The sequence below is a fragment of the Tupaia chinensis genome, unplaced genomic scaffold (genome assembly GCF_000334495.1).
Source record: "Tupaia chinensis unplaced genomic scaffold, TupChi_1.0 Scaffold000046_3, whole genome shotgun sequence".
Lineage (NCBI taxonomy): Eukaryota > Metazoa > Chordata > Mammalia > Scandentia > Tupaiidae > Tupaia > Tupaia belangeri.
This window is the reverse complement of record NW_006159504.1, coordinates 5,147,390-5,173,436: the sequence shown is the minus strand read 5'-3', so window position 1 is coordinate 5,173,436 and position 26,047 is coordinate 5,147,390. Positions and strand designations below refer to the sequence as shown.

Sequence of the window (26,047 nt, the reverse complement as noted above, 5' to 3'; positions counted from 1 at the left end):
TCTGAAAATTGATGCACTTTTTACAACATTTTAAAATTGTTTTCATGTCAGGAAGTAGGGCAAAATGTTAAAAAAAAAAGTTGCATTTATTCCTTAGTATTGAGAATATTGAATTTATTTTTTAATTTAAAGAGATTGTGATAGTTAGATTTACCAAAGATATTGGGGAAGTCACTCAGAAACCGAGAGTTAGAAAAATGGCATGCAGCATATGGTTTTTGGCAATAATACTACATCAAACAATGTCTTGGGTGGCCCAGATAATATTAGGAACAAGAAACTGGGATGCCAATTATAAATTAGTATCTATAAATGTTCTTATTGTAACATAGTTCTTATTTTGAATGAATATGTTTATATGCATTGACTTCTGAGATCTGGAGCCACATTTTATTCATGTTTATGTCCCAAGAACAGCATGGTTTGCAATGCGCATTGATGGATAAGAAGTGCTTTCGAAGGCATCTGTTCTCTCTTTACCTCTCATTAACTTTAGATCCATACCTGCAGCAGGATATGCAGATATGCTGGGGGATAAGACTAAGTGCTTTTTTGGTATTTTATGAGGCAGTATTTCAATTGCTTTTAAAGTATTTTTGAAGGGACCAGCAGTTAGTGTGATGGCTATGTCGCTGGACTCCCATGTAGTCGACCATGGTTCGCGTCCCGGACCCTGTGGCTTGAATCTCAACGCCAGGCGCATGTACGTGCATGCCCAAGATCCTGAGAGGAGAATGGAGGAGAAGGGATTGTGGGTGGCCATCCACTCGGGCGTGATTTCTTGGTTTCTGTCTCTCTGTCTCTGTCTGTCTGGTGAGGGCATGCGCCCTATAGCAAAAACCTCTAAAAAAATTAAAAAAAATGTTTTTGAAGATTCTTGTTTTCTTTTAAATACTCAAGGATGTTACTCATTTTTACAGGACTTGGATATACACAAAAATTGAGTAACACTGTGAAATTATGAAGTTTTAGAGGAAGTTTATGAATGTTACCTATCCCTAGCTTTTTTGCAGAGATGAAATGCCAGAAGGAGGAAGGAGTCTAGCTAGCTTTTGATAGTGTGGAATATACCCAAGTCAGGATTTCCAGTCCTAAGGCGATGTGGTGAAATAACGGTTTATGCCCACCAGGTGGCAGCTGTGCTATGTGCTGCCAGAACCTGAAGAGCCCTGAAAGGGAGACTTGCACAGGTTAAGGCGGTGCTTTTAGCATTGGGACAGTCTTTGGGCAGCCTCTTTCTACACAAAACTGAAAGTCCAACTGCTCAGGCATTCCCCAGTTATTAAAACTGAAAGGAGTAACAGTGTTCAGAATGAAAGGAACGGTACTCTCAGTAGCAAGGAGTTGAAGTTCAGAAAATATAGCAACTATTAAGAGTCATCAGAATTGTCCCTAAGGAAAACCGAACTCGGGGAGAGTGGAAGCCACCACAAATCCTAATTCAAGTTGAAACTAAGTTCATGAGTCATTGACTCAGTGGGTAAGGGTAATTTTTACATGACACTTTCAAGTAGTTTACCAATGAACTTTTCAGTGACATGCTCTATTTCCACGGTTTAATCTGAAGAATTGAAACGGCTAGGTAGGTAGATCTGAGCAGGCAGTCCTGAGGACACCTGCCTCAGCAGTCACAGCTTATCGGGGGGCATAACTCGACTCCCTGGGTACTCCTTCCTCCCAGGTACCTCCCTCCCTCCCTCCCTGCTCCCAGTGCAAGGAAGGGAAATTTGTTTTTTCTTCCCTAAGCTTTTAGGTCAAAGAACTTAGCGAACATTATTATCTCCTCTCCTGCTGTCTCGTGTAAACACACAGGAATTCATCAGCATGCTTGGTCAACATCGGGGCAATAAACTGCTACGAGCAAGATCGTCCCTGTGTGCCTCAAGATGTCAAGAGTCCACACTGGGCAAGGGTAACTGGGCAGACTCCTTACCTGTCTCTCTCTCGTGTGTGTGTGTGTGTGTGTGTGTGTGTGTGTGTGTGTGACCTATAGCATCAAACAATAATTATAATAATGATAATAAAGAAATAATCTTTAAAAAGAAACTATTTAAAAAATTCCTTACCTGACAAGAAGTACGCAAACATAGGTAAAACCCCACAAATCTAAGCAAAGGGGCCGGCTACAATGACATACTTCCCCTCCTAAGTATCCATGACAGGATCTCACAATAACCAAATATCAGCTGCTCATTTCCATGCATTTTTAGCACGGGATGCATTCATTTTCTGTTAAAAACATCCTCACTTTTCTATGAAAAACGATCCTTTTCCTACTTGTATTTGTGGCTTCATTCTGCGTCTCAGGGTGGGTCTCTAACCTTAGAGATCTGGACCCAAAGAACTCAGTGTTTCACACAGTACTGCTCAGCTTCCCTGGGGGATATCAAAACCACAGTCTGTTCGTGACACTCATTTTGTGAGTTTGCTCTAAAATGAGGATACCACTTTAAAGTCTTTATGAGGAGCTACCTTCTATGGTGGTTGGATCATGAAGGAAAATTCTTGTAAAGCTCTTAGCACCGTGTTTGGCACCTGTGCTGAACACATTTGTACTGTTTTTATTTTTAAAGCCATTAGTGTTAATGCCATTGATAGGTTTTTCGAAAGTTGGTGTTCTTCCAACCATGTAGTATTTAGCTCTGTTGGTTGCTAGGGTATGTAAAAGAAATATGACCTTTTCAACATTTATTCATGACGCTTTACAAATATAAAGGTGATTAATATTTTGAACCCTTATTGGTGCCAAATATTGTGCTAGGTTCTTACATATATAGTTTCAGTCAATTCTCACAACTACTCCCTCAGAAGGGTAATGGTAGCTTCAAGGTAGCAGAAAGGGAACCAAGGCGCACTGAAGCCAGTAAAGAAATGCTTTTACCTGGGCCAGCAAGTGGTGTGGTGGTTAAGGTGCTGGAATTCCCACATGGCCGACCACAGTTCTAGTCCCGGACCTGGTGGCTTCTCTCTCTCTCTCTTTCTCTCTTTCTCTGGCAAAACTCATGTGAAAATAATAATAAATAAAGTTAAATAAATTAAAAAAGAAAAGAAATGCTTTTACCTTCATGTCTGTATTTGATACCACTGAACAGTCCTAAGTTTTTGTGGTTTGATGCTCTATATACAGATCTACCAGGAAAACATAAAGTAACTTTGTATTGCCTCTTTACTGAGGCAAAGAAGATTTTTGCAACTCCCCAGTATATCATAGTAAAAGTTATTTTAATTCAAAGTAGAATGCTTTTCTTACTATTTTACTCTTGTCCACTTATGTACTAAAGGATAACCCCATAAAACAAAACAAGAATTTAAAGTACGATAAAAAATGGGCAGATAAAGAATGCTGAAATGAGTATGAGTCTCTCCAGGACAGTAATTAATTACATTCCACTAGACACAAATAACTTACAGTTTTATAGAAAAGAATAATTGAATAATTTGCATTGAGGCCAGCAGGTTGTGAGGTGATTGAGGGACTGGACTCACACAGGGCTGACCACAGTTCGAATTCTGGACCTGGTGGTTTGCTTTCTCACTTTCCCTCTCTCTAGTGAACACATGTGCCCTGTAGCAAATTAAAAATAAATAAATAGATACAGAATAATTTGCATTATTAACCATGCTTTACAATGTGCTAGTAAGGATTGTAAGATCATTTTGTTTGTTTTTAGACTTTTGCTATAGGGCACATATACTTGCTGGAGAGACAGAGACAGACAGCAAGAAACCTCCCCCCGACCCATGAGGCATGGCCATGCCACAATCCTTTCTCCTCTATTCTCCTCTCAGGATATTGGGCATGCATGTGTACGCACCTGGAGTGAGTTTTAAGTCACCAGTTCCAGGACTAGAACCATGATCCACTACATGGGAGTCAAGTGACGTAACAATTGTGGCATTTGTTGGTCCCTTGAAAAAGCTTTTTAAACTTAAACAACAAAACAACAAACTTTCAAATAGGGCTTTTTAAAAAATGAATTATTCAATTTTATTTATCATTTATATTTTTTAATTTGACCAGAGAGAGCCAGAGAGAGCGAGTAAGGGAAGGAGAACAAGCAAGCCATCAGGTCTGAGACTCAAACCGCAGTCGGGTATGTGGGAGTCCAAGGCCTTAACTGCCATGTCAGCTGCCTGCCCTGGAGGCTAATTCTTTATGTTTGATGATTTAGAGCACATGTGTTTGTCCTGTTCTGGAAAGTAAACAGTAAATTATACTTAGCATAGATGCAATGTACAGTGACTGGTTTTTAACAGTTGGGATTCTTTTCAAGGTATACATATATATATATAAAAGCAATAGATGTTTCAGTACCTTGTTAATGTTTACTTTGTGATTCATGTACAAAGATTATCATAATGATCAGCAACAGCAAAAACAGCAATGGGCAATGGAATAAAAATAATAACTGCTTTTCCACTTAAGAACAGTTTTTACAAGCCAGCAGGTAGCTTGGAGGTTAAGGTGGCTGGATCCCACACGGCTGGACTGCATGATTTGAGTCCTGGACTCAGTGGCTTGAAAAACTCACTAGGTATGCGTGCTTGTGTGCCCAAAATCTTAAGAAGAGAATGGAGGAGAATGGACTGTGGTGTTGCCATCCCCCCAGGGTTAATTTCCCACTTTTCCTCTCTCTCTATCTCTCCAGAAACACTTGCCCTATAGCAAAACAAAGCCACCCTCACCCCTCCCTCAATTTTTTTTCTTTTTCTACCTTTACCTTTTGTAACACTCGTGTTGATGAATGGCTGGAATTTACAGATTGCCAGTTAAGTAAGGCCACTTACAGCTTAGGTGAATCAATAAAGCCAAGTAAATTAAAATGGGATGTTAGGTTTACGGGAAAAACACGACTTACACAATTCATTGTATTAAGACTGAAAGTGGTCGGTGAAAAACAAGTACCATTAAATATTCTACATTCATTTATATGTGTATATTTATTGTCATAGACTTGTTTTATATAGTTGCTTCAACATCATTTTCAGACTTGATGTAACTTCCTTGAACCAAATTCCACTTTGTCACCCTTGGTCTATTTAAAACTTTACTTCCTCATGTGGTTTGACATATAACCCACTTGTTCCTCATCTGACCCCAAACCTAATATTCCCTGAAGCTTCTGACCGTGATAAAACATTTTGGTCAACACTAACTGGAATCACATAAGTAAGTTTTCCCATTGGGAATGAACAGGAGAACATATTTCTTTAAACTAGCCAATCTACAACCCTGGCAGGGAAGCTAGAGGATAATGCCCTGGATCATATTAAAGGCATAGTCTCACAGAGATATTCCTTCTCTCTACCTTGTCCTCTTCCTCCTGCCGTCCTCCCTTCTCTACCCCTCTTCTTCTTTTCTTCAGCTTCCTCCTCCTCTCCTCCTGCCTCAGCCTCCCCTTGTGCTGATCTAGTTACCTGTCATTTCCAGACATCTTACTGCACTTTTCTTTGGGAACTGTGGGTTAATAACGTTCTTCTGTTTCATGCATTTGGGTTTCGCTTCCTCATTGTGTCTCATCTGGCATACGCACACTTGAACTTAATTCTCTTTCTGGTCAGGGCTCTCTAGTGGCTTTCTTGACAGGAATAAACTGGATATAGGTCAAACAAAAGGCACACGGTTGTCTGCCAGTGGAAGCGTTTCCTGTGAGAGGGACACCTGGTCATGGTTCAGACACTTAAGCAGTAGGCTGGCTGTTAGGATGAAGAAATAGCCCAGGAAAGGCACACTGTAAACACCCGCGACCAGAGCCCTTGGATACCTCGTCAGGGCAGGGCTTGGGTTTACGGCCACTCTCAGAGAGACATCAAGACCAAATGAAAAGGAAACAGTCAATGACAACACATACAAGTGCTGTCCCATTTATTCTCATGTTTGAGGTTTAGGTAACCCAAATGAATAATGCTACATCATTTGAATGCAAGGTTTGTTTTATATATTCACATAGTGGGACTTCTCAGTTAAAAAAAATAAAGTTGTTGGGATCAGCCGATGGCATAATGGTTACATCGCTGGATTTGAGTCCTAGACCCAGAGGTTTGAAACTCATGCTGGGCGTGTGTGCATATGTGCTCAAAATCCTGAGAGGAGAATGGAGGAGAAGGGATTGAAGCATGGCTATTGCCCCTGAGGGGTGATTTCTTGCTTTCCCTCTCTCTCTCTGTCTGTCCATCAAGTGCACATGTTCTGTAGTTAAACAAACAAACAAAAAACTCCCTAAAAAAAAAAAAAGTCATTATTTGTAGAGTGACTAGGACCAACAAGAAATCTCTAGATTTACCTAATGTCTTTGTTTACTCTGTTCACCCGTTAATATGTGTACATCAGTGTGTGCTGTCCTCTCATCCTTCTGGAAGGTGTGGTATAATACAGCATTGTGGGAATTCAGGTGCTCTATTTCCTTGGGTGGTTAACATTAAAACCAGTCTGATAGATCCTGTTTGGCAGCCCACCAGACATAGTTATTACATACACCTTGATTTAGGTCAACAAATTGGGTTAACATGAAATGGCTGATTGCTATCACCCTGGGTGGTCTTGAATGGGATAGGAATGGGTCCACTCTAAATGGGCAAGACTCTGTAGATAGCTAACCTACTAGTTTCTGTAGGACATTACAGACAAACCCAACAGTGGCCTTGTACTGGCAGGCTATCCAGCTCAGCAGTTTCACTTTGAATGGTGAAGCTTTCTAACTATATTTTCATTTCTTATCAGTTATATAGCCACAATTAGTTTTAACCATGTAGATGTGCAAGGCACAAAATAGTAAATAGACCATCTTCTTACCCTTTTCATATATATTAATAATTCCCACTCCTTAGAGGCATCTTCCTTTAAAACAATTCTTAGTTCTGATTTTTTTTTTTTGGTATTTTAATATCCTCCACTTCTAACCTCCTATTTTCTGTCCCTATTCCTATTGATAAAGCTATATTTTTTTTGTTAAATCACTTTTTTAAAAAAAATTCAGGTTTTGATTTTAATAACTATGTATATATTTTTCCCAGCTGAACCTCTTGCTTACACTTGGTATTATCAATAATTTAAATTTTAGCTTTGTGGTGTGTGTTTAGTTGTATCTCCTCCTGGTTTTAATTTGCATCTCCGTAATGACTATTGATGTTTTCATATGCTTATTTGCCTTGAATATGTCTTTTGTGATATAGTATCTTTTTAAATCTTATTTTCTATAGGTATTTGAGGTTTAAATTTGCATGAATTCTTTATAATGCTGGGTGCAGTGTATTCAGATGTGCTTTGCAGATACTAGCTCTCAGACTAGTAACTTGCTTTTTTCTTTTCTATTTTTGAAAAATTTAAATATTTATTTAATTAATTTTATTTGTTATTATCAATTTTAAAAATTTGACCAAAGAAAATGAGAGAGAGAAGGAGAGAGAGAGAGAGAGAGAAAGGAAGGGAAAGTGAGGGACCAGCAGTTAGCATAATGGCTATGTCTCTAGACTCCCATGTAGTTGACTGTGGTTCAAGTCCCCGATCTGGTGGCTCAAACTCATGCCAGGCACGTGTGCATTCATGGCAAGATCCCGAAAGGAGAATGGAGGAGAAGGGATTGTGGTGTGGCCATCCCTCTTGGGGGGTGATTTCTCACTTTCTGTCTCTCTGTTACTCGAACTGCAGTGGGCCATGTGGGAGTCCAGTGCCCTTAACTGCCACACCATCTGCTGGCCCTGCCTTTTAATTTTCTTAGTGATGGAATTTTTAGTGAGCAAAAGTTTTCAGTATTGGCCAAGTCCAGTTTACTAATTTTGTTTTTCAAATCCTATCTAGGAATTTTTTGCCTATCCAGTGACAAGATTTTCTCCTGTTTTCTTTTAAGATCTTTATTGTTTTAGTTTTCACATTGGGTCTATTTGTACCATTTTGAGATTTTTTTTTTTTATTTAGTGTGTGTGTGTTTTGTTTTGTATTAAACATTTGGTGGGGGCGTAAAGGTTGAAGTTCATTTTCTTTTCAGATAGATGTCCTAGTATTACAGCACTCTGTTAAAAAGACTATCCTTTCTCCATTGAATGCTTTGAATTAAGAGGATAGTCTTTTATTGAAAAATCAACCAAGGTTATAATGTAGGGTGTCTTTTTTTTTCCCCACTATTCTATTTCATTGAATTATATATCTATTTGTATGGCAAAACATCTTGTCCTGTTTACTGCAGTTTTTTTTAAAAATTTTTTATTTCAGTTTCTTTTATACATTCAATCACATTTACTTAGCTTGCAAAGTGAATATTCCAACATGTGTACATTTCTCACCAGTCCAGTTAACAATACTATAAAGTTATCTTCAATAGATAATAGCCCATTTCTTTGTCCCATAAATGCCTTGCCCCTCTATTTTTCTCCTTAATGTTCTTCCTCAGACTCTACTCCTTCACCCATCCTCTTCCCACACTGTATCTGATATTCACAATCATTTACTGTTTGGCTATTGAGTGTGGACACTCGGTATATATTAAGTGGAAACATAGAATGTCTCTCCTTCATAGCCTGGCTTGCTTCACTCAGCAGTAAATCTTCCATACTCTTTCACTTTTTGTCAATAACCAGAGTCTTGGGTTTTTTTTTTTTTATGGCTGAGTAGTATTCCATAGGGTATATGTGCCACACTTTTTCAATCCATTCATCTGTTTGTAGATATCTCGTTTGGTTCCATGTCTTAGCAATTGTGAATAATGCGCAATAAACATCTATGTGCAAGCACTTTTCTGATTAAGAATACTTCTGTCCTTTGGGTAGATATCAAGGGAGCGAGATTGCTGGGTCATATGGTAGTTCTATTTGTATATCTTTGAGGAATCTCCAAATTGTTCTCCACAGTAGCTGGACCAATTTACATTCCCATCAGCAGTGTAGTAGAGTTCCCCTTTCACAACACCCCTGCCATTTTTTTTTTTAATCTTAGTCATTCTGACTGGGTTTAGGTGGTATCTCATTGTGGTTTTGATCTGCATCTCCCTTACAGTGAGGGATGTCGAACATTTTTTCATATGCCTTTTGGCTATTCATATGTCTTCCATAGAGAGAGTGGTTTTTTCAACTCATTCTCCCATCTTCTAATAGGGTTGATCATCTTTTTTCGAGACAGCTGCTTGAGTTCCTGGTTATCAGTACCTTATCTGAGGGATATTTCCCCATTCTGAGGGCTGTTGATTAACACTAATTACTGTGTCTTTTGCCATGTAGAAACTTCTTAATCTGATGTAACTGCACTTACCTATTTTTGGGATTATTGACTGTGTTTTGGGGGTTTTATTTAAGAAGTCTTCGCCTACTCCAGTGTCTGCTAGAGTTTCCCCAGTGTTTTCCAGCATCAGTTTTATAGTTTGAGGTCTTAGGTTTAGATCTTTGATCCACTTTGAAGTCGATTTTTGTCAATGGTGACAGGTAGGGGTTTAGATTCATCTTTACTACAGTTTAATACTAAGCCTTGAAACCAGGTAGTATAAATTTCCCCAACTTTGTTCTCCTTTAAAATTGACCTGACTGAGACCAGCAGTTGTTGTAATGGCTATGTTGCTGGACTCCTGTGTAGTCAACCTTGGTTGAGTCCTGGACCCGGTGGCTTAAACTCATGCTGGGTGCGTGTGCATGCATGCCCAAGATCTCAAGAGGAGAATGGAGGAGAAGGGATTGTGGCATGGCTATCACCCTGGGGGGTGATTTCTTGCATCCTGTCTGTCTGTGTCTTTCTGGTGAGCACGCATACCCAATAGCAAAAACCTCTCCCCTCCAAAAAATTGACCTGGCTTGTCTAGTTTCTTTCATTTTCTTCTTCTAACTTGGCTTAATCAACAACTGTGGATCAAAGTCTTGAATGCCTAGCTTGAAAGAATTTACCAACACCAGGCCAGATCTCCAAGAAGTTCTCAAGCGAGTGCTTGAGTTCCAGAAAAATTAAATACAGACACATGGAAATAAGAGTTCAAAAACTAAGAAAATGACCAACATAATCAAAGAGACGTGTCTGGAGCTGAATATTATATTCCAGAATTTAATTGGAAAGATCGAACCACAACAGAAGACAGATTAATTACATGTGAATGAACTGGTGAAATAGCATTTTATGAGTTTTGACTACAACATTGCTGATTTTCTTCTAGGCTTTGTCTTCCAGCTTTAAGGATTTTTGTCCTGTTTTGAGTTGCCATTAGGTTCACGTACTGGCTATTTGAACAGAATCCCAACCTATTTCCTGGCTTCAAGTTTTAAGCATATTTCTTTGATTTATTAAAGCTAAAACTGCTTTTCCTGAAATTAAAAATATTTTAAAAAATACCTTTTTATTGATCATAGTAAGCTTTATAGCATCAGCTAGGTGTTACCTTATAGTATATTCAATCTACTCAAGAGTTTCACAGCTAAAGTCAGACATGTATTCACTGATATGTACATACCAGCTAAACTTGTTATTGAAAGCAGTTAGGTTATTTAAGACATTTTGTGAATCAATAAAATGTGGGGAGAAAAAGGAATGGAAAACAACTATAGACACTGAAGTTAGTGTGGGAGGAGGGTGGAAAATGGCAGAGGGTGAGAAATAGGGGTTAAATGTATATATACATGTATAGATATGAAACTAGAAATGGAAAATTAATGACAATAACTTGTATGATTAAGCCACTATGCAGCATATTTTGGATGGGAAATCACATTTGGTATGCTGTGACAATGCTCAGGGAATGAATGTAAATTAATTAATTAAAAATATTTCAGAAGAAAATTACAGTGCACTTGTAACAAGATTCTAGCTTTGTCCATAGTTTTAGTTTAAGGTATTTTGTGAATCAATAAAATGTGGAAAAAATGTAAAACAAAAAATTAAATTAAAAAAACAACAAAAACATGTAACAGACACAAGTATGGAAGTTACTGTGTAAAATATTATCTTTGACTTACTTGATATCTGATGTATTTATGCTTTGAAAACCAATATCGTATGCTATAAAGATGTATAATGATTAAATGTAAATTTAAAAAATAAATTTAAAAAATTACCTAAAAATATAATTTTCCCGAACTGCAGATGAATTGTTATCCACACCGGGAAAGTAGTCTTTATTTTGCTGCTCTAGGTAGCAAGAAGTAAAAAAGAAGAGCCTTTTTCTTTTTCTTTGCATAAAAAGAGAAAGTTGTCTTGCACTGGTTCTATTTCACATACTATTCAAGAATTTTTTATTTTATGGCTACTTCTGATTTCAGACTTTCAATCTTCTTTAAACAACAACAGTTAAGATCAAACACTTTGCTCGTTGCCTTGATCAGAGTTTAGTTTCTAATGGTTCAATCCCAAGTATTTGTGATTTATATTTAACTAATGCCCATCAATATAAATTTCCTGACAGACACATCATTGTAAATCCAGTGACCACTTAGCTGTTATGTTTTGGAGAATGAGCCTCTTTTTTTCTTGTTTATTTTTTTAAAAACTTATTTGTTGTCTCCATGAGTGGGAGAGAGTAAATGAGGCAGAGAGAAAGAGAGAGAAAGGAAGTACCCCTAAGAAGGTCCCAATGTTGATTCACCCTCAGCTTCAGCTAGCCTCCCTGGATCATGGGCACATACATGCCTGGCACACTCAAAAGAGGTCTCTGAAACTTAGATCCAGAACCTTTCCAAGTGGGTCAACCTCACAGAGTTTTGTGTTTTACTGTTCTGCCACTGTCAAGCCCTTTCTCTGTGATTTCTTTCTTATTCTTGTATATACGAATATGTAGACAGATACAGGAACTATTAGGTTGTCAGAAAAGTCATGACATATTTTTTCTATGTAAAAATGCATCATGACTTTTCTAACCCAGTATTTCTCTAATTTTGTACTTTAGTATGTTAATTTTTATTACATAATAATTTTGTTCTTTGAAATTTACAAGGTTGGCAATAGTCTTTATATGTAATTCTTAAGTAGCCTAATTAATTAGTTTCTCAACTTAAAAAAAATTATTGCCTCCTGCAATTAGAAAAATTAAATACTAAGGAATATTTTGTCAGATAGCACTGAGTTTTGGAGGGCTATAAGTATTTTATTATTTAAGATTCCCTCAAGAACCAATGTTTGTTCTTTGGGAGTGATGCTTTCTCTGTTGAGATTGTATGGCTGATTGATATGAAAGAAGTAATTCTATAACAGTTACAATAATAACTTTTTCTTTATTGAGTGGCTTTATGTCCCAGGCACCATACTATGTGCTTAAGAATGTTGTTTGATTTAGTTCTTTTTTTTAAATCTAATTTTATTCGTTGTTATTATTTTATTTTATTTTTGAAGTTGACCAGAGAGAGAGAGAGAGAGAGAGAGAGAGAGAGAGAAGGAAAGTGAGAAAGCAAGTTGCTAAGTCTGGGACTTGAAACATGATTAGCCATGCGCCCTAACCAACATGCTCCTGCTGGCCTCCTTATTTTGTTCTAATAAAAGCATATGAGGAATGTATCATTTTCATTGTTTGAAAAATTGAGACAGAAAGTTTGTTAACTTACCTAAAATCAATTTTGAGAGGCTAGAGCCCAAGATGGTTTTGTGTAATCTTAAAGATCTACTACTGTCTATTCCTTACAGTGATACTGTTCAAATTTAAGAGAAGTCTAGCCATTTTGTGATCATAGATACAAGTTATTGTGGTGCTAAAAATTTTAATGTATTGATTTCCAAGAGTAGTTCTGTCCCTCTTGTTTGGTGTTGCTTATAAGTCATCAAAGATTTTTCTGGTCTGTAAATATTTGTTGAAAAGAACAATTGACATATGATTATAAAAACTCTATAAAATAACAATTCTAGAGGGAATTTTTTTCAATCATAAAGTAAAAATGTTCTTTTGTTTTGGAAGAACTCAGACACAATTTTTCTATATCCTGATACTCTTAAAGGGCTTTTTACTTATAATATACAATTCCTCATTTAAAATTATATGTATTTTTGGGGCCAGCCTGTGGTGTAGCAGCTAAGGCAGCTGGATCTCACATGACCACCTATAGTGTTCAAGTCCTGGACACGGTGGCTTGAGAAACATGCTGGGTGTGTTTGTGCACACGTGCATGCGTGTGTGTTCAAAATCCCAAAAGGAGCATGGAAGAGAAGAGATTTCAGCATGGCTATCCCTCTGAGAGTGCTTTCTCATTTTAAAAAAATTGTATGTAATTTCTGTTCACATATTTGCCTATTTAAGAAGGTAAAAGTGATATATACCATATGGTAAAGAAGTCAAATAGTGTAGGAAAGCATATAATGAACAGTTAATATCTTCCATCCCTCAACTTCAACTTTTAAGCTGTATTTAAATAGGTATCTTCTCATATTTTTCCTCGTAAATTTTAAATGTGTGTACCAGTTTGTATATGTAGCTATCCTTTGTACTTATAAAATTGAGATAATAGTGTCCATATTGTGCCATATTTTGCCTTATCGGTTTTGTTTTTGTTGTTTTTTAAATTTTTGCCACAGGGCACATGCACTTACCAGAGAGAGCGAGCGAGCGAGCAGGAAAGTGAGAAATCACTCCATAGGGGTGACAACACCACTGCAGTCCCTATTCTATCCTCCTTATAGAATTCTGGGTGCACACACATGAATGCACATATGCCCAGCGTGTTTTTCAAGCTGCTAAGTTTAGGACTTCAACTGTGGGAATCCAGTGCCTTACCCACCACACCACCTGTTTGCCCTCCTTGTTAGTTCTTTCCAAAACTTCTGTAGGATTTATTGAGTTGCATACTATTGTTTTTTAAAAAGTACATATTGACAAATTATAGTTGTATTTTTTTTCTTTGGATACAAAGTGGTGTTATGAGTTTTTAATACAATGTGGAATAATTAACATATTAATCATTTCAAATATTGTAGTTAACATTGTTTGTGATGAGAACACTTGCAATTTACTTTCTTAGTAATATTGAAATATATAATATTCAATTATTAGCTATATTTACCATGTTATGAAATTAATGTAAGAATATGATTTATTTATCCTATCTAACCAAAGCCCTGAGTCCCTTAATCATTATCCTCCCATTATCTCTATTCCCAGCCTTCGGGAACTACCTTTTACTCTCTCCTTCTGTAAGTTTGGTTATTTTAGATCCCACATATAAGTGAGAACATGTGGTATTTTTCTGTGTTTGGCCTATTTCACTTAGCATAATGTCCTCTAATTCCATCCAACAAACGACAGAATGTCTTCCTTTTTAAAAGCTGAATGGTATTCCATTATATATTTTTACTATTTTTGAAAAATCTATTCATCCCTTGATGGGCACTTAGGTTGATTACATAACGTGCCTATTGTGAATAGTGTTGTGATGAACATGGGATTGCAGACATCTCTTCAACACAGCAATATTATCTTTTGGACAAATATTGCTAGATCACAGTAATTCTTTTAGTTTTTTGAGGAATGCTGTTTTCTATTAATGACTACTAATTTATATTCCTTCTAACAGTGTACAAAAATTCCCTTTTCTTTACATCCTTGTCAACACTGCTTATCTTTTGTCTTTTTGGTAGTAGCTATTCTAACAGGTGTGAAGTGATACCTTTGTGTTGTTATTGTTGTTGTTGTTGTTTGGGAGAGATTTTTGCAGTAGGGTGCTTGCTCTTGCTGGAGAGACAGAGAGAGGCAGAGAGAGAGAGAGAAAATGAGAAGTCACCCCCTGGGGAAACGGCCATGCCTCAATCCCTTTTCTTCCATTTTCCTTTTGGGAGTTTGGACACATATGCACATGTGCCCAGTGTGAGATTCAAGCCGCCAGATCCAGGACTTGAACTGCAATCAGCCATGCGGGAGTCCAGTGCTTTAACTACTACACTACTTGCTGGCCTCAATAGCATTGTGTTTTAAATTTGCATCTCCCCGATGAAAGGTGATATTGAGCATTTTTTAATGTATCTATATGTCTTCTCTTGAGAAATGTCTCAGGTTCCTTATCTATTTGTTGAGTTATTTGTTTTCTTTCCATAGAGCTGAGTTCCATATATATTTTGGATATTAATCCCTTAGCAAATGTATGGCTTACAAATATTTTCTCCTAATCCAAAGGTTTTACTTCCCTCTCTTAATTGTTTTCTTTGTTATACAGAAGTTGTTTATTCTAATTTAATTCCACTTGTCTATTTTTGCTTTTGGTGCCTATGCTTTTAGAGTCAAATATGAAAAAAATTATCGGGCCAACAAGTGTATATTTTTTTCCTTTTTTATTTTCCTTTACTAGTTTCTTATCTTATATATAATTATTTAATTTATGTGAATTTTTATATATGGTGTGAGAGAATGGTCTATTACTTCGTTTATAGATATTCAGTTTTATCCACACCATTTATTGATGAATGGGAAACTGCTCTTTTCCCCTTGTATATTCATGCCAACTTTATTGAAAAATGGTTGTAGATGTGAGTTCATTTCTGGACTCTATTCTGTTCTACTGGTATATCTATTTTTATACTAGTACTATGTTTTTAATTACTATTACTTATTACTATAGGTTCAAATAAAAAAAGTGAAACTGTTGCTATTGGCTGATCTTATATATAGAAAATCCTAAAGATTCCAACAAAAATAATGTTATAACTAATAAACGAATTCAGTAAAGTTGCAGGATGTAAATAACACACAAATCTGTACGTTAAGCCTGTACTAATAGTTAACTTTATGAAAAACAAAACAAAACAAAACAAGAGAATAATCCCATTTAAATAGCAATAACAGCAACAATAACAAAAGAACAAACTTAGGAATAAATTTAACCAAGGAGGTGAAAGAATTGTACACTGAAAACTATGAAACATTAATGAAAGAAATTGAAGAAGGCACAAATGGAAAGATATTCCATGTTCATGAAATGGAAGTATTAATATTGTTAAAATTATTGTACACTGAAAACTATGAAACATTAATGAAAGAACCTGAAGGCACAAATGGAAAGATATTCCATGTTCATGAAATGGAAGTATTAATATTGTTAAAATTTCCATAGTATTCAAAGCTACCTATGGAGCCAGTGCAATTTCTATCAAAATTCCAGTGTCATTTTTCATAGTGGTAGAAAAACCAATTTTAAGAGTCACAAAAAAAAAACACAAAAAGTACTTACTAAACAAGGAAATCATGAGGAAAAAGAGCAAAACCAAAGGCATCATACTATGTATAATACTATTTTAAAATATTTTTGGAGTATTTCATTGAGTCAAAATATATTCGACTATTCTTTATTAAAAGATATATGATTGTGTCCAACTACTCACTTTAAAAGAATTTTGAAGAATGTCCTTAGTGTCCATAATTTGGCATCTTTGTGAATATATTTGTACAGTGAATTATAGCAGTAAGACTTTTAGGTCAAAGGGTATGTGTATTGTGAATTTTCCTAGATGTTGTCAAATTGCCATACAATCTTTGAGAAAGCCCATTTTCCATACTCTTATAAAACTAGATATTTTTAAATGGAAGATTTTTGCCATTCTGAAATATGATTTTCTTTAGTTACAAGGGAGGCTGAGCACACTTTTTATTTCTTGGTCACTTATGTTTCTTTCTTTTTGGAAAAAAAAATGCCTTTTCATATTATTTTTAGAAATATTTTTGCTGCAGGGCGCATATGCTCTCCAGAGAGACAGAGAAAGACAGAGAGATAGAAAGCAAGAAATTACCCCCCAGGGGGATGGCCACACCGCAATCCTTTCTCCTCCATTCTCTTCTCGGGATCTTGGGCATACACACACACGCAGTTTTAAGCCTCTAGGTCCAAGACTTGAACCATGGTAGACTATGTGGGAGTCCAGCAACATAATCATTATGCCATCTGCTGGTCCCCATATTTTATATTTAAGCTTTACTAATTGTTTTATGACTTCTACAACTTTTGTTTATTGATGTTTAAAAGATCAATTTTATTTAGGCATAATTTGCATAAATAAATGTACAATGTGATGAATCTTAACAATTATGTTCATTTATATACCTACCATCTCAATCCATATATAGAACAATTATGGGACCATCAGGTAACATGGTGATTAAGGCACTGGACTTTCACATGGTCTACTGTGTTTCAAGTCTTGGACCTCACTGCTTGAAAATCACACCAGGCATGTGTGTGTGAGTGCCCAAAATTTCAAGAGGAGAGTGAAGGAGATATATATACACACACACACAAACACACCTATATATTGCTTTTAGTATTTACAGATAAGTTTGTTTCTGGAAGTTATTTGTTATTCTTTGGAATTATATAGTATATATGCTTTTATGACTAGGGTTTTGGTCAGTATGAAGCTTGAGAGTCATTTAAATTGTTGCAAGTGCACAATCTGGTGCCCAATCCCTCTGTAGCAAATGGAACTGCAGCTGAAAGCCACATGACTGACTACAGGTCTGGATCCCTAGGTTGGCCTGAAAGCACACTAGCTACATGTGCACATGCCCAAGATCCTAAAAAGCTAATAGCCAGAGGAAAGGGGATTACAGTGTGGTAAAACCCTCTCAGGTGCTCTCCTACTCCTGCATTTTATGCAGTTAAAAAAATTGTTTCATGTATTAGCAGATTATGCCTTTTTTTTTTTTTTTTTTTTTTTTTGCCACAGGGTGTACGTCCTTGCTGGTGACAGACAAAGAGAGGCAAAGTGAGCAATCACCCCTTAGGGGGATGGCATGCTGCAGTCCCTTCCTCTCCATTCTCCTCTTGGGATTTTAGGCACACATGTACTTGTATCCAGCATGATTTTCAAGCCACAAAGTCTAGAACTTGAACTGCGGTAGGCCATGTGGGAGTCCAGCGCCTTAAACACCATACCACCAACTGGCTGGGTAGTTTATGCCTTTTAATTGCTGCGTTGCATTCACTTATGTAACACATTTTGTCTGCCCAATCACCTGCTGTATTAGTTTTCTAGGGCTTCCTAGCAAATTATTAGGTACCTAAAAGAATAGAACTTTATTCATTTACAATTCTGGAGGCTAGAAGTCTGAGTTTTCTCTCTGAATGCTCTGGGGGAAGATCCTTTCTTACCTTTGCCTAGCGTTTGGTGATTGCCTATAGTCTTAGCAGTCTAACAGCTGCTAACAGCTGGATGGCTGCAATCTCTGCCTCCATGTTCATTTACATGACATTGTTCTCCCAGGCCATGTCCCTTCTTTTTTTAGAAGGACACAAGCCATATTTACCTAATTTTAACCTACAATAGTTACTCTCTAGCCTATGAATATTTATTCTTTCTGTGTGCAGAAGGCATTTACTTCATCCCAGCATTCCGAAGTCTTAACCATTCCAGCATTAACTTTAAGTTAAAAGAATCCCATCTAAATGTAATAATCTCAAAAAGTTCCAAATCTCATCTATATAATATATATCTGGTGTAGGCGGGGCTCTGGACATGATCCATCTTGGGCCTCAATTCTTCATCTATAGACTTGTAAATCAGAAAACAAATGATTTCACACATATATATATATATTTATATTTATATATTGGGCATTCCCATTCCAAGAGGAAGATAGATATTGGAAGGGAAAAGGGAGTCAGATGTTTCAAGTAAGGCTCACACCAAGTAGGGCAATTTCCATTACGTTTCAAGGCCTCAGAATAATCCACTAAGGCTCTGTTTTCTGGCTTCTGCTGGTGCAGCAGCCCTTCTTGCTCAGCCTACCTTGATAGTGGCTCCACAATTCTTGACCCTTGATCATTCCTCTTTCATTTTATGCATCTCTGCTTCTTTCATCTGATAAAATAAAATTCTCAAAAACATCGTTGATTCTATAAGTGTTAAGGGATTCACACTAATAGACACAAGGGTTCTTTGCATATCCTTCCTAAATAACTTCATCTCTATTCCTGGCTTCTGCTGGGCTTATTGATTGGATGAATAAATGACATGGCTAATTTCTTTAGCAAGAGTAGGTCAGCCATGCTCATGACCCTGTTTCTAGAGCACACTATCTGGATAGGTTGAGAGTTTTCCAAATCGTCAAGCACTAGTATTTTTTTGCATGACAAGTTTTTCCATATCTCTTGAGCTTTAGTATAAGCAGCAAGAAGAAACCAGGCCATATGTTTCACACTTTTCTTGGAAATCTTCTCAGCTACATATATGAGTTTATTACTTACAAGTTATACTTTCCATCACTGATCAGCAGAACACAGTTCAGTCAAGTTCAGTGCTACTTGATGAAGAATCGCTTCCTCCAGTTTCTAGTAACATGTTTCCTATTGATATCCAGTTCTCACCAGAACCACTTAAAAAATCATACTTCTAGGCCCCATCATGCTAGTGCAAATTGGTAGATGCTGTTACTTGTCAAGCTGAAGTCATATGGAGAGACCAGAGTTCAATACCTGGTTCCCTTAAAGCTGAGGGCAGTGATATGAGTCTGTAGTGCCAACTTCTATGAAGGCTAAGGTAAGAGGATTGTAACATAGTGAGAACCTGTCTTAAAAAGAAATTGTATTTCTAGGGACCAGCAGTTAGCATAATGGCTATGTCGCTGGACTCCCACGTAGTCGACCGCGGTTTGCGTCCCAGACCCGGTGGCTTAAAACTCACGCCGGGCATGTGTGCATGTGTGCCCAAGATCCCGAGAGAAGATCAGAGGAGAAGGGATTGCGGTGTGACCATCCCCTTGGAGGGTGATTTCTCACTTTCTGTCTCTCTGTCTCTCTCTCTGTCCGGTGAGCGCACACGCCCTATGGCAAAAACCTCTCTCTAAAAAAAAAAGGAAATCGTATTTCTAGTAATAATCTCTTCAGTCAAGTCAACTAGGTTCTTTTCTTTCATTTTTTTTTAGAGAAGGATTTTTGCCATAGGGTGCTTACACTCACCAGAGAGACAGAGAAAGATGTAGAGACAAAAAGTGAGAACTCACCACCCCCCAGGGGGGAGGGCCATGCCACAATTCCTTCTCCTCCATTCCCCTCTTGGGATTTTGGGCACGCATGCATGCACACATACCCTTCTGGCATGAGTTTTAAGCTGCCTGGCCTGGGACTTGAACTGCTTGACAACTATGTGGAAGGCCAGTGATATGACCATTACACCATCTGCTGGTCCCTTCAAGTCAATCAAGGCTTTTTAAAATATATATATTATAAGCTATTTTATTCCAATCAATTTGAAAAATGTATAAAACATCACCAATTTCTAAAAACACTTAACTTGCCAAAACTGATCCAAGAAGAGGATAGCTGACCTGAAGTGTTCCGTGACTATTACAGAGATAGGTCACTGGTCAAAACAATTTCCAAAAAGAAACTGCATGCTTCCCCATTTGATTCTGACAAACATCCTAGGGATAAATATCTTCAGTTTGACATCAACTCTTGCATAAAATGAAAAATGACATTCCCCAACTCATTGGATAAGCCTGGAATAGCCTCCATACCCAATCCTGACAAGGACAGTTTGAAAGAGGAAAACCTCGGATCAGTCACTCACTCATGACATAGGCTTTTTCTAACACATGTCTCAAAATGTCCAGTCTCTACCTATTACCCAGGTCCAAAGCCAATTTTACCTTATTAGGTATTTATTACAGCCCCCACTTCCTGTTACCGTTTAAAAAACAAGTTTCTTTGTACTGCTATAATAACATACCACAAACCCGTACCTTAAAACAATAAAATTTTATTAAATCATACTGTTTTGGCTAGAAATGTGTAATCAAGGTATCTGTAGAATTGGTTCCTTTCGAGTGCTCCACGGGACAATCTGTTCTGTGTGTCTCTCCTAGTTTCTGGTGGTTTTCAGCAGTCCTTGGCATTACTTGGTTTGTAGATACATCATTCCAGTTCCTGTCTCTATCCTCACATGACATTTTCCCCTGTGCGTGTCTTTTCTAATATGTATTAAGGACCCTCCCTACTCCAGTGTGACTTCATCTTAGTTTTTGTATTAATTACATCCATAAAGAGCCTATTTCTAAATAAGAGCACACACAGGTATAGACCCCAGATTTTAAAAATTTCAACATATACTTTTTTTTTTTTTGAGAGGTTTTTCACTATAGGGCGTGTGTGCTCGCCAGACAGACAGAGAGAGACACAGAGACAGAAAGCGAGAAATCACCCCCCAGGGGGGATGGTCACGCCGCAATCCCTTCTCCTCCATTCTCCTCTCAGGATCTTGGGCACGCACGCACACGCGCCCGGCGTGAGTTTTAAGCTACCGGATCCGGGACACGAACCGTGGTCGACTATGTGGGAGTCCAGCGACATAGCCATTACGCTAACTGCTGGTTCCCAATGTATACTTTTTAAAGACACTAATTCAATAAATATTACCAGTTGGTAAATATTTGAGTTATTATAGTTTTTGACTATTGTGAAAAAAATCTATGAAAATTTATAAAGAATTTTTTTGAGAGAGAGATTTTTGCTATAGGGTGTGCATACTCACCAGAGAGACAGAGACTAAGAGACACAAAGTGAGAAATCACCTCCCCGGAGGAATGGCCTTGCCACAATCCTTTCTCCTCCATTCTCCTGTCCGAACTGTGGACACAGATGCATACACACCTGGCATGAGTTTTAAGCTGCTGAGTCAAGGATTTGAGCTGCGTTGACTATGTGGGAATCCAGCAACATAACCATTATGTCATGCTTATGTTGTCCCCTAAAGAAAATTACAAAAATATTTAATTAATTTTATGTAGCATTATTTTTAAAAATTTATTACAGGACACACATGCTTACCAGAGCTAGAGACAGAGAAAGGGACGACTGGATGTGTGGGTGTTCAGCGCTCTAAGCACCATGCCACCTGCTGGCTCCTAAAGGAATATTTTTTAATTGTAATTTTGGATTCACATATAGTCATTATACATCTTTGTAGGATACAGTATTGTTTTAAAACGTATATATGTGATGTGTAATAAGAAAATTGATGATATAAACATATTTGGCCTCCTTCAACATTACATTATGCTGTGCACATTTGAAATTTGTCCTACTGATTATTTTGTTTTGTCTTTGTTTTTGTGTTTTAGGTTTTTGCCATAGGACATGTGTGCCTACCAGAGAGAGACAGAGAGAGAGAAAGTGAGAAATCATCTCTCAGGGAGGATGGTCACACTGAACTCTCTTTTCCTCTATTTTCCTTTTGGGATTTTGAGCATGGATACACACATGTCCAGTGTGGTTATCAAGCTGCTGGGTCTGGGACTTGAACCATGGTTGACCATGTGGGAATCCAGTGTCTTAACCACCATGTGCCCGCTGGCCCCCTACTGGTTATTTTGGAAATATATATTAAATTTTCAATGATATTCTGCAGTGCAAAATACAGTTCTAGAGACAAAAATGATTAAAAATTAGACAACAAAAAGCCTCATAAATTAACGAGGATGGATTTTTGAAAACAAAAATAACCTTACCATAGCCAATGAAAACAGAATTTGTAATTTCCATGTAGAGAATTGTAGTTGATAAGAGTTTATAATCTTAAAAGATCTGTGGTATCAATCACTAGTCCAGTTAGAGATAGGTGAAATTGTATGCTCATTAGGAAGAGATAGAAAAAGAAAACTTTTGCTCACTCACTGTGAATTCTTGTACTGTACTGTGCATAAAGAAATAAGTCCTTAGAAAGGCAAAAACAAAACCAAAAAAATTGGAAAAAGATTTCTATAAATGAAGACTTGAGGGGACCAGCAGGTGGCATGGTGGTTAAGATGCTGGACCCTCCCACATGGCCGACCATGGTTCGAGTCCTGGACCTGGTGGCTTGCTTTCTCTCATTCTCTTTCTCTCTCTGTGTCTCTCTCTGGTCAAATTAAAATAAATGAATGAATAACTAAAATTTAAAAAAAGTGAAGACTAGAGAAAAATCAGTGATTTGGTGATTAGCTTTACAAAATTCTTGATTTTAGTCTTCCTTAAATTTGTTCTAAAGAAAGACTCAGCTACTTGTAACATTTTGGACTTTTCCTATTTTATCTAGTTTTATACAATGAATAAGGGTTATGATAATAAATTTGTCAATATAATATGAAAACTGTTGAGATGACAGTATCAAGTAACTGGTGAATTTATATGCAAACCTACTTGTGTGTAAAAATAGTTGAATCTGAATTTTTAGCATGCAGAATTTCTCTTACAAACCTCTCATTTTTTGTTTTTGTTTTTAACCATATTTATGGTTTACTGGTATACATAATAGACAGTCATGCTTAACACTCTAAGTCAAGATAGAAAATGGGTAGGGGTGTCATTAGAGGCATTCAAAAAAATTTTTTTTTTGGAGAGGTTTTTGCTATATGGCGCGTGCGCTCACCAGACAGAGACAGAGAGCTAGAAAGTGAGAAATCACCCCCAGGGGGAAATCACCCCCCAGGGGGGATGGCCATGCCGCAATCTCTTCTCCTCCATTCTCCTCTCGGGATCTTGGGCACGCACACACACGCACCTGGCGTGAATTTAAGCCACCAGGTCCGGGACTCGAACCGTGGTCGACTACGTAGGAGTCCAGTGACATAGCCATTATGCTAACTGCTGGTCCCGGGGCATTCAAAAATTTAACAGTTTAAATAATCTTTAGCCCTTCTGAGGAACTAAAGATGGGAAATACGTAGTATATACTTCTGTGACAAGGTGCTTCCATCCATTAGAGTGATCATCATTCAGTTCATGCATTTAAAACATCACTGCTTTTGATCACTGAAAACTGTGTTCAAAGTGCATTCTTATTCAACAAACTGATGGAACTACAAATAGTACACTCCAAAGTATTTAGTCTATGTATGTCTTTGTCAATGAGGTGTGTTCCTTGGAAGCAACATATAGAAAGTTTATGTAGTTTTATCCATTGAGCCAATTTGTGCCTTTTAGTTGGAGAATTTACCTCATTCACATTCAATTTTATTGTCAGTATGTGTGGACTTATCCCTGTCGTTTTTGTTACTCTTTTATTCCTTTTGGTTTTGTGTTCTCTTCTCTTCTGTTGTATTTATCTCCCTTTAGTTTTCTTCATGTAGTATTTCATTTATTTCCTGAGGAGCTGGTCCAGTTTTGGTGAATTCTTTCAGATTTTGTTTATCTGGGAATGATTTAATTTCCCTTTCCTATTTGAAGAATAATCTTGCTGGGTATAGTACTCTTGGCTGAGATAGTTTTCTTTCAGAGTTTTAAATATATCTTCCCATTCTCTCTCTGCCTGCTTTGTTGCAGTTGAGGAATCTGATGTTAGTTTAAAGGGGTAACCTTTGTAAGTAACTTGGCATTTTTAGACTATCATCTTGTCTTTGATTTTTACCAATTTGGCTTTGGTATGCTTTGGAGAGGATTATTTTATGTTAAGTCTATTTATTTTCTTTTGTATTTCCTGGAGTTGGATATCTGTATTATGCTAAATTTGTAAAGTTTTCAGCTAATATATCATAAAAGAGATTTTCTATGTCTTTGCCTAGGCTCTTCACCTTCTCGATGACCTATTATATAGATATCTGGCTGTTTAATGGTGTCCAGGATTGTGTTGTCTTCATTTTTAGTGGCCATTTTTCCATTCTTTTCTGTTGCTTGCACTGTTAGAGGTTTTGTCTTCAAGGTCAGAGATTCTTTCTTCTGTGTGTCTAATCTGCAGTTAATACCTTTGAGGGAAGTTTTGATTTCCTGCACTATGTTTTTTATCTCCAGAACTACCATTTTAAAACTTTCTCAGGATGTCTCTGCCTTTATGAAGTTCATTCTCCAAGTCATAGTAAGATTTTTCTCATCTTCTGGAATTGGTTGTCTGTTTTCTCTTGCATCTCATTGGAGTTTTGTTGCAATTAATATTCTGTTTTATTTTTCTGACATTTCTGTGATTTCTTGTTTTATCTATGGTTGGTGAGGAGTTATTGTGTTCCTTTGGAGGGGGGTATTTTTATTTATTTGCTTGTTTGTTTGTTTATATTTCTGAAGACCCTGCTATGATTTTTTTCTATTTTATAATTTTTTTATTAATTTATTTATTTTACATTCTTTCATTGAACATCATTACAGCATACAGAATGTGATTTCCCATCCAGAATACACTGTAAAGTGGCTTAATCATAATGTTATTGTCAACAAATAATTTCCCATTTCTTGATTCTTGTATGTGTATGTATTCTTGGAGTTGGATATCTGTGTTATGCTTCTTCGCATACATGCATACTTCCCCTATTTCTCACTCTCTGTTATTTTCCACCCTCCTCCCACACTGTCTCTAGTATCTGTAGTTGCTTTCCATTCCTTTTTTATTTTTCCCACATTTCATTGATTGACAAAATATCTTAATTAATCTAAATACTTTCAATAGCAAGTTCAGCTGCTATATACAGGTTTGTGAATACATGTTGACTTTAGGCTTGAAATTTTGTGGGTAGAATGAATATACTATAAAGTAGCACCTAGCTGAGGCTATATAGCTTACTGTTGTCATTAAATAGGTACTTTTAAAATATATTTTTTAATTTCAAGAAAGGTAGCTTTAGCTTTAATAAATCAAAGTAAAAAAAATGTTAAGAGAAATTTGCTTAAGACTTAAAGCCAGGAAACAGGTTAGGATTCTGTTTGAATAGTAGGTACATGGACCAGTTGACAACTCGAGAGAACAAAAATCCTTAGCTTTGGAAAACAGAGCATAGAAGATCAGTAATGTTTTAGTAAAAGTCATAAAATTCTATTTCACCAGTTCAGATTCATGTACTTAATCTATCTTCTCTCGTGGTCTGACCTTTCCATTTAAATTCTGGAAGATAACGTTCAACTCTGGACTTGTCCCTACCATTAAGCTGGCCCTTTTCTTAGTTGTTATAGAACTCTTATTTTTGTATGTCTGACTTCAGTTTTCCTGAGATAGAACTCCCTTCAGAACTTCTTGGAGAACTGATCTGGTGTTGGTAAATCATTTAGGTTTTGTTTATCTGAGAGTATTCTTGTCTTGTCTTTCCATATGAAGAATGATCTTGCCAGCTATAGTATTCTTGGTTGAAATTGTTTTTCCAACACTTTGAGTATATTTTCTCATTCTTTCTTTGCTCACATTGTTTTGGATGAGAGGTCTGTTGTTAGCCTGATGGGATAACCT

At 36.9% G+C, this 26,047-nt stretch overlaps 1 protein-coding gene across 1 annotated transcript in view; it reads left to right on the top strand.

Moving 5' to 3' along the window:
- The first annotated feature begins 5,905 nt into the window (after positions 1–5,905).
- The window catches only part of LOC102475839 (lipoxygenase homology domain-containing protein 1-like), a 66,710-nt gene continuing 46,568 nt past the window's right edge, over positions 5,906–26,047 (top strand). Inside the window, exon 1 of the mRNA XM_027773873.1 lies at positions 5,906–5,928. Within this exon, the coding sequence (XP_027629674.1) occupies positions 5,906–5,928 (23 nt within the window). The remainder of the gene's footprint in view (positions 5,929–26,047) is intronic.